We start from the raw sequence: 15,920 nt of genomic DNA on the forward strand, positions 1-15,920 counted from the left end.
AACATGGATTTGTTGTTGTTGTTGTTGTTCAATATAAGAAAACTGAGTAAACTTGAGAGTCCATAGAGAATATTTTATACCGTTAAGATGATATAAAAGTATAGATAGATATAAATATGGATGTAGGGGGGGGGGCCCTGGGTGACTCAGTCAGTTAAGCATCCGACTTTGGCTTGGGTCATGATCTTGCAGCTCATGGGTTCAAGTCCTGCGTTGGGCTCTGTGCTGACCACTCAGAGCCTGGAGCCTGCTTCAGTTTCTGTGACTCCCTCTCTCTCTTTCTCTCTCTCTGCCCCCTCCCCTGCTCACACTCTGTCTCTCTCTCTCAAAAATAAACATTAAAAAAATTTAAAAATAAAAAAATATGGATATATGTATATTAACATGGAAAGATATTCACAAAATCCTGTTTCATTTTTAAAAGCAGTTAAAAAAATAACCAGTGCATGTAGTGAAAAAAAATCATGTATGTAGAAGAGGCTTTGCTTAGAAGAAAGCAGGAAGAGGGGCCACACAAAGTGTGACCAGTTGCAAGAGTTCTCTCTTGGGGCATGCAATTAGAGGTTTCATTCAAACTTCTTCCTTTGAATCTGTATTTTCTGATTTTCCCACCAAATCTTTTAAGTTTTAAAAAGGTTTTTGTTTAAATAATACTTATGAAAACCATAAATATTTAGAGAGAAATCTGGAAGGGACCTCACCAACATGTATGCCATGAAAATGGTAACATGAATAATGGCGTGTAGTTGTAAGGAAAAGGATCCGTTTGCTCCCATCCCCAAGAGCCCCCTTCCCCACACAAGTACCCCTTCCCTTCACCTGTGCAGAGACAGGGAGAATCTCCCACATCCAGGAGGCATGGGGAAGCAAGAGACCCCTCCCTTGTACCACCACCTTCTCCCACACCCCCCAAAACCCCCAGGGGGCCTTGGCAAAGTGGGAGGTTCTGCCCCAGCCCCCTCTAAACCTAGCACTCTCTCAGGCCCACTCAATGAACACAAAACAAAAATATCGCTCCAGTCTGCCTGACAAGTAAAAATATCTGACCATGGTGGTATTTTTCCTCAGTAAAAGCGAAAAGAGGTGTTTAAAATCCATCTGAATTCATTTTAAACATTTTGAAAAGTAAGGAAAACCCAGTTAATGGAGTCCTACCAATGTGTTTGGCCCAAAGTCTGGAGGAGAAGTTGAAATAAATAAAATTTTTTCACTGAAGTGGAATCTGTCCAATGTCCTAAGGCTTTAAAACAAACAAACAAAGCTGTTCCTATAAATCCAATAAATAAATGTTTAGATTATGTTTTAATCTAATTAGAGGGAGAAAATGGGCTTGTGTCTTTCAGGCTCCAGAGAGTTCTTCTCTCGGCAAACAGGGGACAATTCTGTGGGTGACGCCTCCCTGACAATGGATGCTCTGCAGAGAACAGCAAGGTCAAGGTTGGGATTCTAGCTGTGACTCTTATCTCCTCAGCAATTGGTCAAATTCTTTACTCCCTCTCACTCTCATTTGTAAAGAGGCAATAATAAGGCTTTCAGAAGATATGAGAATTCAATGAAATAAGACACAAAGCATTGAACACTGATCCTGGCACATGGAAAATTCTCAAAATATTATCATTGATGACAGGCTTTGGTAAATTTTCCTATTTACCCCCAAAATACAGAACATTTAATTTTTCACAAGAAAAGCCAATAACAACATATATAATAGAACTGAAGTGATATCCCCAATTAGTATGATCTTCTGCTTTACAAGCTCCACTAACCTTCAGGAAATAACATCAAACTTTTTTTGTCATGTACTTGAAATTATATTTTTAGAGCCAACTCTCTCTTAATGCACTGAAAAACATTTTTTAAATTAAAAATCTAAATATTCCTTTTCTTGACAAACAATAGTCACGGACTCATCTTAAATTCAACACAATTTATAAAGTCAAAATTAATTTTCTATGTTGTCGCTGTTTTTATTTCAAAGACTAAATTACAGTCTAAATTTTTGGCTTGATTATATATACTCTATCTTTCTTAGTTGGACTGTTTTCTTAAATTATGTAATGTTATTAGACTATCCTTTGTGATTTATTATCATTATAGCAATATATTGCCAATCCGTGTCATCTCAGTCTCATATTGCCTACTTTTCAAAAAATAAAATTTGATTCACAAAATCCAAACCTAACATTATGTTGGTATTCCATTATATTTTCATTGGTGTCATTATTCTGGAGTCAGTACAATAGGCAACTGATTCCCTATTTCTCCATGGTCATTTGATACAAATTGAGAAGATTAACAGTACTTCTTGGTGTACCAGGAAGATGCAAAGTGTATGCATCTTACACAGGTTTAGATCTAGGGATCCAAGTGAAATCATAGCACTTAGGGTGGGCATGAGTTTTTGCTTCCCCAAATCCAACCTCTTCTTCCACAGGAAAAAGGAGAAGCCCATGAGGTCAGACCAGATAGCAGGTTTCTTGACCCCCACTCCACACTCAGCTACCAGTTTGCCAGGTGTCCTTGATCTGGCCAGTAGAAGGATCAAGCTTTTCCAATGCCTATGTCAGGACTGCACATGTAAGAGCTGTCAGGCCATTCGCTGGGCTGCTGGAGGTTATCATGAGCTCAGTAATTTGTATTTGGACATTAAGAGGGCAGTGCCACCTAGGATTCCACCGGCCACGCTCCCCTTAAAAATCCACCTTAAAAATCCCCTTAAAAAAGCCTGGAGCACAGGCTTAGGGAGGGCAGGCAACCCCCCGGCTCTGGCTCAGGCCAGCACCAAACCAAACACAGGAAACAACAAAGCCACTCCCTTCATTGTGCAAACAGAACCCCCTAGGAATAAGCAAATGATTCTAAATGAAAAACCAGAAGCCCTCACATTTAGTCACTGAGGTTTAAAATCCTTGGCAATGAAAAAAAATAAAATTAAAAACTAAAATTCTTGACATGATGTCCAGTAGCATGCTAGCTTCTAAGTTCTGCTAAAACAATTTAGTGGTAACTGTCACAGAGCTCCCGCTATACTTGCTATTGGTGGAAACATCTCATATTTCCAACCCATTTTTAAATGAAAGTGAATTGTGACCAAGGTAACACAATATATGTTATGTTGATGGAAAAAACAGGAATGGATTTTGAGGTGCAAGCTATATTCCAAGACGTGCAAAATTCTACTTCTTCCACAGCACCATCTATAATGATCCTTTACTTCACTGCAGAAGAACCAGAGATCTGCAGACAAAGGACAGTATCAAAGGACAGGTTTTACATAGGTCCATCAAAGGGTCCCTTCCCTTGTTTGCACAGAAGGGAAATGTGTTGCTCAGTCCTCCCCACCACATGCATGTGTGGACAACAGAAATGTCATGGAGCAAAGAGCTCCCCAGACATAGGAACAGTTATCTCAACCAGTAGCAGCCATCTGCGTGTCCTCCCTCCTGTCCTTGCCATCTTAAACCTCCATGGGCAAAGGAGAACAGCTTGCAGGCAGGAAGAAATACCTCTCTTGCCCTAGGAAGCATGCAACGGCATGACAGAAGATCTCAAGGCTTCTACCTCTGCTTCCACCACAGCAGTAACACTTTCATCTCTTTATGTTTCGAGTTTCTACGTTGGGTTTCATTTGATGAAAGGACTCTGCCTCCAGAGCCTTCCGAGTGTTCTTCCTGAGACAAGGGCTTGCGCACCTCCAACTAGTGCCCACTGGATCTGTGAACGAGCCCAGGCTGGCCAGCCGGGCTGCAGAGAAGCAGGGATGCCCAAGGACTCCCCAGGATGGGAAGGAAAGGGCACTCACTGCCCCAAAAGTTGCCAGTCCCAGGTACAGTCTTAAGACAAAAGAAATCCAGCTTACCTGCCTTCTCTCATCAGGAGCCTTCAGGAAAAGTGCATTAATCACTGCAATGGTATAGGTTTGGATTTCTTGATCTGTCCTGTAAAGACACAAACAATACAGAAAGTCAGAACAGGCTACCTCTGAGTCAGACCATCATAAGGGTCGTGATCTCCCCAAAAAAAGATGAGAGAGAAAGACATGGCCTAGAAAATGCAGTTGTCACTGAATGAGAATGTATTTCAATCATCATCATGAGGCAGGAAACACAGTGGGAGGGTGGGGGGTACAACTACTGTTGCTAGCTGGACAACACACTGTCCCCTGGGGATAGGTGGTCAGCCGGCTCTCTCCCCTTCTCCTCTATTAGGCTTAAAACATGAACCCAGGGGCCGTGTGTGTGTGTGTGTGTGTGTGTGTGTGTGTGTGTGATTTTCTGTCTGCTGCATGAAGTATATAGGGACCAGACTTGCCTGTCCCTACACTCCTGGACTTATTATAAAGGATACCACTTTTATCTCCATGGCAATGATATTACATATTCTAAAAATCTATTTTCAAACAAAAACTTTTTAAATAATAAAAACAACAGGTTTTTATTTTTTAAATTTACAAATTTTCTTTTTACCAAAATGAAGTCAGAAATTCCAAATGAAGCAAAAATCTCATGGAAGCTCCATGGTAAAGAGTAAACAAGAAGGACCCAAGGCACAAACAAAGAGCAGCCGGAGAGCTACATTTAGAAATAATTTAGGGAGAAGCAAAGTTGAGAACGCAGCCCTTGGAGGGATGAAATCTAAAGCCCAGTGCTCCGCAGGCTGGCCATGTAGCCTTGGAAGAGTTCATGGGGTATCCCCAAAACACCGTCTCCTCATCTGTAACACTGGGTGAGAACCCAGGTTCTTAAAGGTATTGCTTTTAGGATAAAATTAGTTCATGTATATAAAATCCTCAGCATGGCACTTGCCAAATAAGAAACTCTCCACTTTGGCAAAATGTACCGTGAATGCTCAAGTATGCCCTCGAGATTCAGAGAAAAGACACAGACTATAGAAATAATGCATTTCACATTCAGGGAAATGTGAAACTGGTATTATTTCTAGACAGGTTTTGCACAAAATCATCATTTTGCACACAATCATCATGTGCTCATTTTCCCTGAGGCCACAATCCATAGCTTGTGTGACTTAAAACCTTATTACATCCTGGTCACCATCCCCCCTTCCAAATGAAAGAAACATCTAATGCACTTTGGTAGTTTACATTATAAACATAACAGGTAACATTTTTGGCATATTGAGAACTAATGAACATTCCCTCACAGCCCCAGCCTGCATTCCCAACCCCAAAAGGCCAATCAGATTTCCTCTTGAGAACTGGCAAATGTGTCCTGAGAGACCAGGGGTGGTAGTTACTGGGAGCCAAGTCACTTTAGTGACAACCAAAACACAAGAGAAAAGGCCTGTTGTGAGGACTCCGAGGAGGCCATAGTTTCTATCCTTGTCAAGGTTTAGCTACTTAAGTCATTCCTGGGTTCTAGAAAGTGTACCAGTATTCTTTCAGTAAACCCCTGGTCTTGTGTAAGCTACCGCAGGGGGTTTGTTGCCACCTGCAACTCCAAATAGGTTTATTTATAAAGTAGCATTGTACAGGGGGGGTGCTTCTCAGAGGCAACCTTACTAACTACCTAAGAGTAGAGAGAAGGGAAAGCCTACAGGCTGTTCAGGGCCTCATCTTAGAGCTCAAGCCGCTAGAGATAAAACACATACGTTACAAAATACAAAACTGAAGCTCACTGTAATCACCTTGAGCCTAAGAAAGAAGCCTACCTTTAAAAATTCCCAATTATCTATGAAAATACTCATCACAGAAAACACTATTTTTAATGACTAAGGAAAGATACTGTTGAGAACTCAAGAGACCAAATTGTCCTATTAGGCCTCGTTAAAAGTAAAATTCTACCGGTATCTATCACATTCATCAAAACTGACTGCCTATGAAGAGCCAGGTACTGGGAACAGGCATGCCCCCCCCCCCCACCCCCGCTCCACTCCACAGGCAAGTCACTGTGCCATTTCAGTGTGATGGGGGATGGGTCTGGTACACGGTGTGCCTATATGTCAAATCAAGATTCCTTTTCTGCCTATTTAATCAAACCAATCCAAAGTGTTTCCCAGAGCTCCATGGTGGCTGTCTACCAGAACCATTTCCCCTCCTCATGGAGGGGGTGGCAGTGGTATGCTTACCCTTGAAGATGTGGGATAAGTTGTCCAATAGTGATCTCCTGAGCCACCTTCTGGTAGAGGTCATGGCTATTGAGCACCATTGACTCCAAAATGGCCAAGGACCGTTGCAGGATTGAGATGTCCATGCCCGATTTGTTGACAAAACTTGCTATCTGAAAATCCAAGAAGGACACAATTGACTACTTGAGGTAAACAGAGCATAGAAATCCAGAAGGGAGCAAACTAAGGAAATTAGGAGCTCACTTAAGAAACACCAGACACAGAGGATGAAAAGTATCTAGAATTATAGCAGGATAGTAAGGAACACATCAAGTCAGCGATGATTGCTCATATTACATATTACAAAGCAATATTTATATCTTATTTCTATAATTCAATAATAAGCAACTTTAAAAAGGAGACAGCTTCAAAGAATTATTTTCTGGTTTTTCTGGGATTTTTCTTCTGGGTTTTAGCTTTCAGAGGCAGATGATTTCAACATATATTGTGAGGACTCCTGTGTTTCTTTGAGACGGTAATTTCAACATATACTAATAGCCATTTCCTTCCATTCCCAGGCTACTCCTTCCCCCACACGATTCATGATTTTTATGTTCATATTATGACCCTGGTTATATTCTTAAGGGATTCACACAAATCACACTTGTCAACACAATCCAACTGGCAACTTCTTAGGCACTGGCTACGCTCCTCATTATTCAACAATGAAACACTCTTTCCCCCATTCTTCCAATTTCTTATGGTTAAAATACATTCCTTTCATCTCAAATTTAGCAAACAGGAGAACATTTAAATGAGCAGTGCTAAAAGTTAAAATAATAGCTTAAGCACTAAAATATATTCCCTAAGGAATGAATCACTAAGGCCTCAAACACAATAAATCACAATGTAAGAGGGAAGTAAAATAAGGGTTAGAATAATGGATCACAGTAACCCAAACACATGGGTACCATAAAGGTTTTATTTTAGAGGTCTCATTAAAAGTTATTCCTGTCTGTTGACAACTCACGCTAAAAGGCTGTTATTATATCAACATAATGACTACTTTCTTAAAAGCTAAATAATTTGGTTCCATGACAAATCGACACTTGCTGCTTCCCCCCATTGGCACTAATTTCTTCCTTTCTGCTGTCCCATTGACCCCTTCTCCTCATCCCCTCTCCATCCTTGTACAAGATTAAACGCAAAGGTGCCCATGGCAACCACAGTTACCATCTCCACTGTTTCTAGCTAATGACTCCCTGGTGGAAGTAAGGGTAGTGGATACAGATACCAGTACCCTCTCTGGCCCCAGATACATCTGGATCTCAGGGGTGGCAAATAGATGACATGAAGAAGTATAGTATGGTAATATTATGGCTTTATATTCCAGAAAGCTATTATTTTATAGCATAAAGCACAGGAAGAGTATGAAAATTTTAAGATTCTCGAAAGACTGCTTCAGCTCCTTTCATGGCTAATAAACTTCTCCAATGTGTTTACTGTCCCTGGCAAGCCTTTGCCTTAATCCTCACAGTCTGCTCCACTCTGCCCAATCTACCAAGCTAAGGCCATCTTTTTCTGACAAAAATCCAATTACCCTCATCCTGAGCCCACGGTTTAATACTTCACTTAGACCTCCTCTAAACAGAATGTCAATTCCTTGACTTCTTCACCAACACCACCTCAACCATTTTCCATTATCCCAGCATAATTCCTGGTACTCAATTAAAAAAAAAAAACGCTGAAGAACTCACAAATAAATTTGTTGACAGTACTTCCGATTTTTCTCAGCACTATCTCTCCGCCTTCCGTGCTCCTTTTCTTCCCCCATTTAGTAAATTTGGATGTACCTTTAAGACTTCCTGGAGAAGCTTCCACCTGAGAGCCTACTGTCAATACCTGCCCCCCTACCTTGTAGCTTCCACACACTCTTCTCACTTATTCAAGTACTAGTATGGATTGTGTGCCATAAAAGAGGCTTACACTGTCCTAAGATCTGGAAATAGGTAAATAAGCAAAACCCACATGATTTTTTAATTTCGAGGACCTTATAGTCTAGCAAAGACAGAAAAATAAAAAGGCATTTACTATGAAGTACATTAATTGCTTATTCTTGGCATCCAAAAGTATGACTCCAAGTAGATATTCCAACAAAGCCTAAATTAAAAGGTGTGAAAACCAATCTCATTGTCTTCTTAATCCTCCTTTCTCAATTATCACCTTTTTCCAAGTTTGCCATAATCATTAGTGATTATAATTCCAGTCCCCTATTTTCTATCGCTACGAACACATTTTGCGATGTCTCCCCTTTGATACGCATTCAGTTGTACATGCACAACATCGGCCCAGGGGCCAACTCATTCTTGGATTACTAAGACTGCATCTTCACTTTCCTTTATGTTCAAGATTCCCCTCTAATACACATTTATCCTCTACTTCCATAAATATCCTTTTGGTAACATTTCCTTTCTCAAAATATCCAACCAGAACTCTCAATATTTTCTGATACAAACTATACCTTCTTTTAAAGTTTCCTACAAATTATTGACCGTCATGGTCCCAGGGGGCTTGCTCAAATGTTGTACAAGAGTTTGTGTTCTCTGCTCTAATTCAGGCATATTTGAATTACATATACATATTCCATTTCCCTTTGCCATTTCTATCAATTTCTCTCCCATAAAACTAACCCCTTACTTTCATCAAAATATTCTTAAAAATTAATCTTTTCTATACTTCACCTCTTTTGTGAGATATGGAACCTATCATTTCAGCAATCCTAATGCAGCTTACAAAAGGAGCATTCTGTGTAACACACTTAGCTGAGTCCTGCCTCGCAGACAGCAGGCATGCAGATCGTTAGAAGTCTATGTACAAGTCTGTGGCTTGAGAACGTGAAAATACTTGTACTAGTATTTTGTAGTACTAAAATACTAGTGGCTTTTTTAAACTAACTGCCACCTTTTGCCTTTATCTGTCAGTGGTTCTAACCAGACATTTAAATGACCCAATCTTTCCATCTAATAAGTACCAATAACCAAGGCATCAGGGCTGACTGAACAAACATAATGACTGTAGACAGGCTCCTTATTAGGGCATGTACAAATTCGTCAAAATACAAGCATTATTCTCTATGTCTATTTTAAATAACTATAGATCTTAGTATAGTTACGGAACAGTAAAGATTTTCTGGTTAAATTTTTAATTTCTCTTGCCCACCCCCAAAGAAACAATGACTTTCTTTGCCTTTAGATTACTTCTGGCTCCATTACTGTACTTTTGGCCCACACAGGTGAGCCAGCCCTAAGCCAAAGCACGGCTGTGTGAAAGTAGGTCTGTACTGTAAGAAAGAAGAGTTAAGAAGAGTTAGCAATAATTATATATACTACCTCCACATGCTTGCATTCATTTTTAAATGTTACCTAAATAATACGGAGGAGTATTTGTGTGGCTTCTAAAAAGCTAAGGGGCATCACAGTGCATGCATCAAAGATATAAACTATTAAAATCACATAAACACTTCTTAGAATAACTTAGGGCGAGATCTTAAAATTCTTCCATGCTGTCAAAACTGAAAAGAACCACAGAGAGCCTGCAGTTCCATTGTCATATTTTAAATTATCTGGGCACAGGCCCATGAATCTCTCTAGTCTTTTAAGAGGTAAAAATTACTGAGTCTCTAAACTGAATTGGCTGGATGTCTGTCCAGGTGCTGAAAACTATGTAGGGTGAACCAGGCCCTCCTGCAGAGCTAAGGCTGTAAGAGCATTTGTATGAAACGCCCCTTCTGAGAAAAGGCACTGATGTTATACTTGGCTAGGGGAAAACCAAAGGGTAAGATAGAAAGTTCTAGTTTTTTGTTTTGTTTTTCTTCCCTTTCTTTCTTCTCCACAACTTCCTACCCTCTCCCTAAGTAGCCAACTCTTTAAAAAGCAACATTACATTTTGTCATCAAGGGATTCTACCTTTCAAAATGTTTATGAAATGATGTTATTTATTGCAGACAAAGTTTGTAAACGAGAATCTCCATCCACACATAAGAAAACAGATAGTAAAGAAGAAGACGGGCTGGCAGGGAAAAAATATTTCTCCAAAGTGGTATGAATTTGGCATTAATAGGAAGCCAAGTCTGGACCACAGAGATAAACATCTTTTGTCAGGGCATTTCCTAGATGAGTTTTGTTGAGATAAAGCTCCATTTAAAAGACAGTTGCCTGCATACAATTCCTGGGTTGTGAAAGTGCTGAATTTGATCCAGCTAATGAATAAAAAAAGTTAACCTTACAAAAACTATCAATTATAAAGTCATTTTGTGATGGCCATTTTTCAGATTCTCATAAGGGACTGAGATCTAAGTAGCAATGCAAAGGAAAGAGAATGGCAAGGAATGAGAATGTGAAATCCATTAAATGTATTGCCTTTTGAGAAAATATTTAATTTTTTATTTAAACTGCCAAGACCACTAGTCTTTGCTTCCTTAGACTTTTTAATTTAATTTCAATGAATGAAAACCATTTTCTTACGTAATTAGAATATTAAATTATTGTTATTCTCTCTAACCACTTCTCACGTCATTTAATGAAAAAGTTTTCAAATCCCTGTCCATTCACAACTGAAATTTTACTTGAAATAGAGTTAAATACGGTGTTACTATACTCCTTCTTTTCTTCAAGTTCTAGAGTTTTAAAAAAATTCTTCCAAAACAAGTTTCATTCATTCATTTCACACGGTCTTCCTCTGTGCCAGGCCCTGAGGATAAAGTCATGCAGAAAGCTGTGGTTCCAGCCTCCTAAGACTCATGGTCTACTGGGAGCCAGTAAAAAAAAAAAACAAAGAATTCACAAAAATGGGGTAAGTGTTTGCACAGGGACAAACACAAGATCCAAGGAGAATGGAGAGCAGAAGAAATCACTTAACTTCTTACCAGTGAGGTTGGGGAGGGCTGAACAGAGGCGATACTGGTTCAACCAATCTTCAGAAGCTATTTTTCCCACCATTTGAAAGCACAGGTGTATAGCATGAGGGGAAGAAGCCCTTAACCATGGGACCAGTGACACTCCACTCCCTATGACATCACTTAACCTCCCTAAGCCATTGTATCCTCCCCTCCTGACCAGTAATAGCAAGACAGTCTGCTCTGTTCTGGAAAGGATTTCTGGAGATCAAAAGAGATAATGTGGATGAAAGCACAATACAACCTCAAGGAATCTGCATTCAGAACAGCACTGTTTTTAGAGCAAAAGAGGCTCTAACAACAGACAAGCAAGGCAATTTGGATGTAGGAGAGAAAGGCCTGCCATAATCCAGTATGAGTTAACATTTTTGTTAAGTATGAAAAATCCACAAAACCCAGTATCTTCAGATTTGAACTTACTTCTCTAGAACTTTTATCCTAGAAAGACAGAACACAGCAATTTGTTCTTCACATTCATCATTCACTGCTTACGTTTCCTTGGCTTTCTCATCTACAATCGTTTCTTTTCTTTTTAGCAATTCGTACCACTGACTGAGGCTTCCTCTTCTAGTAGTTCCCATTAATCATCTCCTTTGGCTTTATGCCCTTACATAAGGGAAGAGAATTCAGAGGTCTGTTGAGAAGGCCCTGGTTCCCAATCAGCTCTTGTCTGAAATAAATATGTATCATGTAAGCATTCGATCTCTGGGGCACCCAATTCCAACACCCTCATTTGACAATCTAGGGGCTTTTCTCTGCCCTTTGATTCAAGGCAGTATCTCCCAGAAGATACTGATTAACTTCAAAAGGGAAAGAACTTCACGGTGAGTGGACCCAGCAGATACCACCTCAACCATGTAACCAAGGTCAACACCACCATTAATAACACATGTCGACATCATGTACCCCGATACAATGTGCCGAGTGAGAAAGGTATGACACTACTTCTCTGGCATTCCTGCCAAAAGTGCGTAACCTTAATTTAACCATCAAATACCAAACAAATCCAAAATAAGGGACACTCTACAAAATAACTGACCAGTAGTCTTCAAAACTTTCTGTCATGAAAGACCAGGAAAAACTGAGGAACTGTCAGATCAGAAGACTCTAAGGAGACATGACAGCTAAGTGCAATGTGGGATCCTGGGTCAGGCCCTTAGACAGATAAAGGACATGAGTAGAAGAAATGGTGAAATCAAATAATGGTAATAGTACCACTGTTAATTTCCTAGTTCGGTAACTGTACCCTCATTATGCAAAATGTTAACCTAGGGGAAGCTGCATGAAGGGCATTTGGGAACATTCTGTACTGTTTTTTGCGATTTTTCTGTAAGTCTACCATGATTTCAACATGGATTAAAATAACAAGGTTTAAAAAATTCAAGTGACTCTTCTGGATTTTGCTTTGACTTTCCAGCTTTTGCACAGATTCTCTGAAATTCTTTATTTTACATAACCCTTCCCAGAAATCTATACTTATAAAGTAAATTTATAAGGGAACAGCGGGGGCTCTTCTGCCCTCTGTTCCCACACCAAGTCCACCTTGCCCACCCCTTCATTACCTTCCTCCTAAAGAAGGAGAAATCAATCCCAGAGACATTTACTGCACCATGATTACAAGTGAGCTTGACTTAAGAAGCATGGACCCAAGCACACCTCCTTCTCTTATATCCCTGCTTCAAATCCAGGTATGCAGGAAATCAATATGCTTTCCCTCTTTCCCCTTCCCTGAATACCTGATTGAGGGCAGAGAAGGTTGAAGAAGGATAGAAAAAACTCTACTTAGGTCTTGAGAATAACTGAATCCTGTCCAGGGACTCCTAAGGGACTGCGTCTGTAGTGTAAACAACGTGATTCCTTGATTTCCCTTGACTGTGGGTTCTCACATACACACCCTTTTGATCCTGGTGGGGAGACAATGTCATCTTCACATAGAAGTTAGGTGCCCAGACCCCCACATGCATAATATTTTCAACAACCACATCTATCTTTTACACAAATAACTATAAGAAACAATTATAACATATCCTCAAAGCAGAGCAAAATATCTATGAAAGTAATTTAAGCCCTGAAAAAACAATCTGCATTACCTTCTTAATAAACGCCACTGAAAACGTATCCCAGGATACTATTCCATGGTCCATCAGCTCAACAAAGGCTGTCAGGGTGAAGGACAGCATGTCTCCAAAGCTGGAAAACACAGAGAAGATTAATGGAGATGGAGAGCTGAGCAGAAGCACAGACACAGAAGTGAGAAAGCTTTAAATAAGTGGATACAGAAGAATTATAAAAGATCATTGAGATACACAGCTAGGCCTCAGGAAACTTCTTAAAAAATGTGAGTCTACGGAAAGGAGGAAGGTGGGTTTTATGGAATAAGCCAGGGCCTCAGTTGGACAGACCTGGGCTCTCACAGATTCTCACTCTGGTGAACTATGTCATACTGGGCAGTTCACAAATCTCTCTGAGCCTCTGTCTTAGCTGAAAAACTGAATAGTGATACCTATTTAATCACAGGGCTGCTTGTAGAGCACTTAATCACATGTGTAGTATATAAGCATTCAGTAAATGATAACTTAAAGAAAAGCTTTTCAGCAAATGAAAGTTAGAGTAACCAAGAGAGGGCAATGTGCTTCTTTCATTATTCACGGTATCTAATAATTATAAATAATTCTATTAAGAGTATTAGCACTTTGCACAGGATTTGAGTGGGGTGTGTGTGTGTGTGTGTGTGTGTGTGTGTGTGTGTGTCAGTGCAGACACACACACAAACACATAGGTACAAATATATATGTAAGTAAGCATATTCATTTCTGTTACCCTGGACAGCATTTTATTAATAGTCTTTATAGAATATCTGTAGAAATAATGACTGTTTGCTGTAGACTTGCTGTGATTTGGAAGGCTATAGGAAGGGTCTAATGTTTGAGTTAGAAATCAAAACAGAGATGAGACAAACAGTTCCACCCATGACCCTTATCAGACAATATCCTAGTTTCTAATGCGTTCAAAACCACACTCAACAGACACTCAGAATATTTTACAGAAACTCACCTCTACTGTAAATCATCATCATAATAAACATTAACTGTCAAGATAAGTACTGTCTTCAAGTACATTGAATTATGCCCATCAGGATTTCTGCATACTATGCAACCTCACAGATTCATGTGCTTGATTTTTAAAAAATATAGTTCAGAATTTGAATCTGTAAACTCATATATACAATTGCTACACTACAAAGTCTCATAGAATGTTTAGATTGAATTTTCCCATCTATTCTCAGTTAATAGTATAGAAAACAGGCTCGTGTTTCTTTTTTGTTTGTTTGTTTGTTTGTTTATTTATTTACGTATTTATTTATTTTGATAGACAGAGAGAGCAAGCAGGGGAGAGGCAGAGAGAAAGGAAGAGAGAGAATCCCAACCAGGTTCCACAATGTCAGCGCAGAGCCCAGCGCGGGGCTTCAACCCACAAACTAGAAGATCATGACCTGAGCTGCAACCAAGAGTTGGATGCCTAACCAACTGGGTCACCCAGGTGCCTGAGGCTGATGTTTCTTTTAAAACGGCTTCATATGGGGCGCCTGGGTGGCTCAGTCGGTTGAGCAACCGACTTTGGCTCAGGTCATGATCTCACGGTTTGTGATTTCGAGCCCCACTTCGGGCTCTGTGCTGACAGCTCAGAGCCTGGAGCCTGCTTCTGATTCTGTGTCTCCCTCTCTCTCTGCCCCTCCCCCACTCATGTCTGTCTCTCTCTGTCTCAGAAATAAATAAACGTTAAAAAACAAAGTAAAATGGCTTCATAATTTCCCTTCTTCCCAGTTCTCTCAGCCCAGCCTCAGTAATGGCCTTGGGAATTCTGCATCACTTTCCAAGCTGTGATGCAAGAAAGAAACCTACAGAAGAGGCAACGGCTTTCAGAAGACCATGATCCAAAGCTCCCAGAGATCAGAGATGATGAGATGCAACAGATAAAAATAGATAAAAATGATTATGTGTGCAGATTCAGGAGTCAGATAGCAGTTTTCCCCTCCAATTCTAAGTGGGCAAGCTACTGATACATTCTGTGCCTCAGTTTCCTCATTTATTAAAAATGATGGTGGTGGGGCATCTAGGTGGCTCAGTCGGTTAAGCATCCAACTCTTGATTTCAGCTCAGGTCATGATCTCATGGTTCATAAGATCAAGCCCCATGTTGGGCTCTGGACTGAACATGGAACCTGCCTGAGATTCTCTCTCTCTCTCTCTCTCTCTCTCTCGCTCTCGCTCTCTTTCTCCCTCTTCCCCTCTCTCTGCTCATGCACACTCTTTATTAAAAAAAAATCAGTGGTGGTGGTGGTGGTGGTGATCACTCAGGATTTTTGGGGAAATAGAACAAGCTACCACACTTTAAGCTTGGGTGTGGTGTATATATACAGCAACATGTGAGTGTTAGCTATGATCATTATGCAAAAGTGATCTTCTAGAAAGATAAGCAAAGCCCATGATCTTCAAATGTTTGCCTTCAAATATTCTCTGTCCTTGGAGCCAGGGTTGAGGGGGGGGTGGAACGCAAGGAAAGCCAACCCATGCAGGCCAGAAATACTTTTTTTCAAAGGCTTCTCTGACTCACAGATTGGCAATACTAATCTTACAGGGGCCCCTTACATGGTGTGCCCCCCAAAATAAGTCCCAAACCAGAAAATTCAAACTTACTTGAAGGACAGAACCAAAAAAAAAAAAAAAAAAAAAGTAGAAGGATGAAAAACGTGTTAAAAAGAGGAGCAAGAAAGGTCAAATTTTAAAAAGAATTCCAGAAATGACTCATTCTACAGACAATGAATGACAAAATCCAGACATTAGCTTGAGTGAAATTAAAAAAAAAAAAAAAAAAAGTAAATTGCATCAGGAAAATAAGAGAGC

The 15,920-nt window shown here is 40.0% G+C and overlaps 1 protein-coding gene across 4 annotated transcripts in view; it reads right to left on the minus strand.

The window, feature by feature from the left end:
• ELMO1 (engulfment and cell motility 1) overlaps positions 1 to 15,920 on the minus strand; it is a 530,544-nt gene that overhangs the window by 330,754 nt on the left and 183,870 nt on the right. For all 4 annotated transcript variants that reach the window (XM_042922198.1, XM_042922210.1, XM_042922218.1 and 1 more), the window contains exons 8-10: positions 13,108 to 13,207; positions 6,085 to 6,236; positions 3,860 to 3,938 (exon numbers count right to left, since the gene is read on the minus strand). In XM_042922198.1, coding sequence (XP_042778132.1) covers positions 3,860 to 3,938; positions 6,085 to 6,236; positions 13,108 to 13,207 — 331 coding nt within the window. The remainder of the gene's footprint in view (positions 1 to 3,859; positions 3,939 to 6,084; positions 6,237 to 13,107; positions 13,208 to 15,920) is intronic.

Source organism: Panthera leo, chromosome A2, assembly GCF_018350215.1.
Source record: "Panthera leo isolate Ple1 chromosome A2, P.leo_Ple1_pat1.1, whole genome shotgun sequence".
Taxonomy (NCBI): domain Eukaryota; kingdom Metazoa; phylum Chordata; class Mammalia; order Carnivora; family Felidae; genus Panthera; species Panthera leo.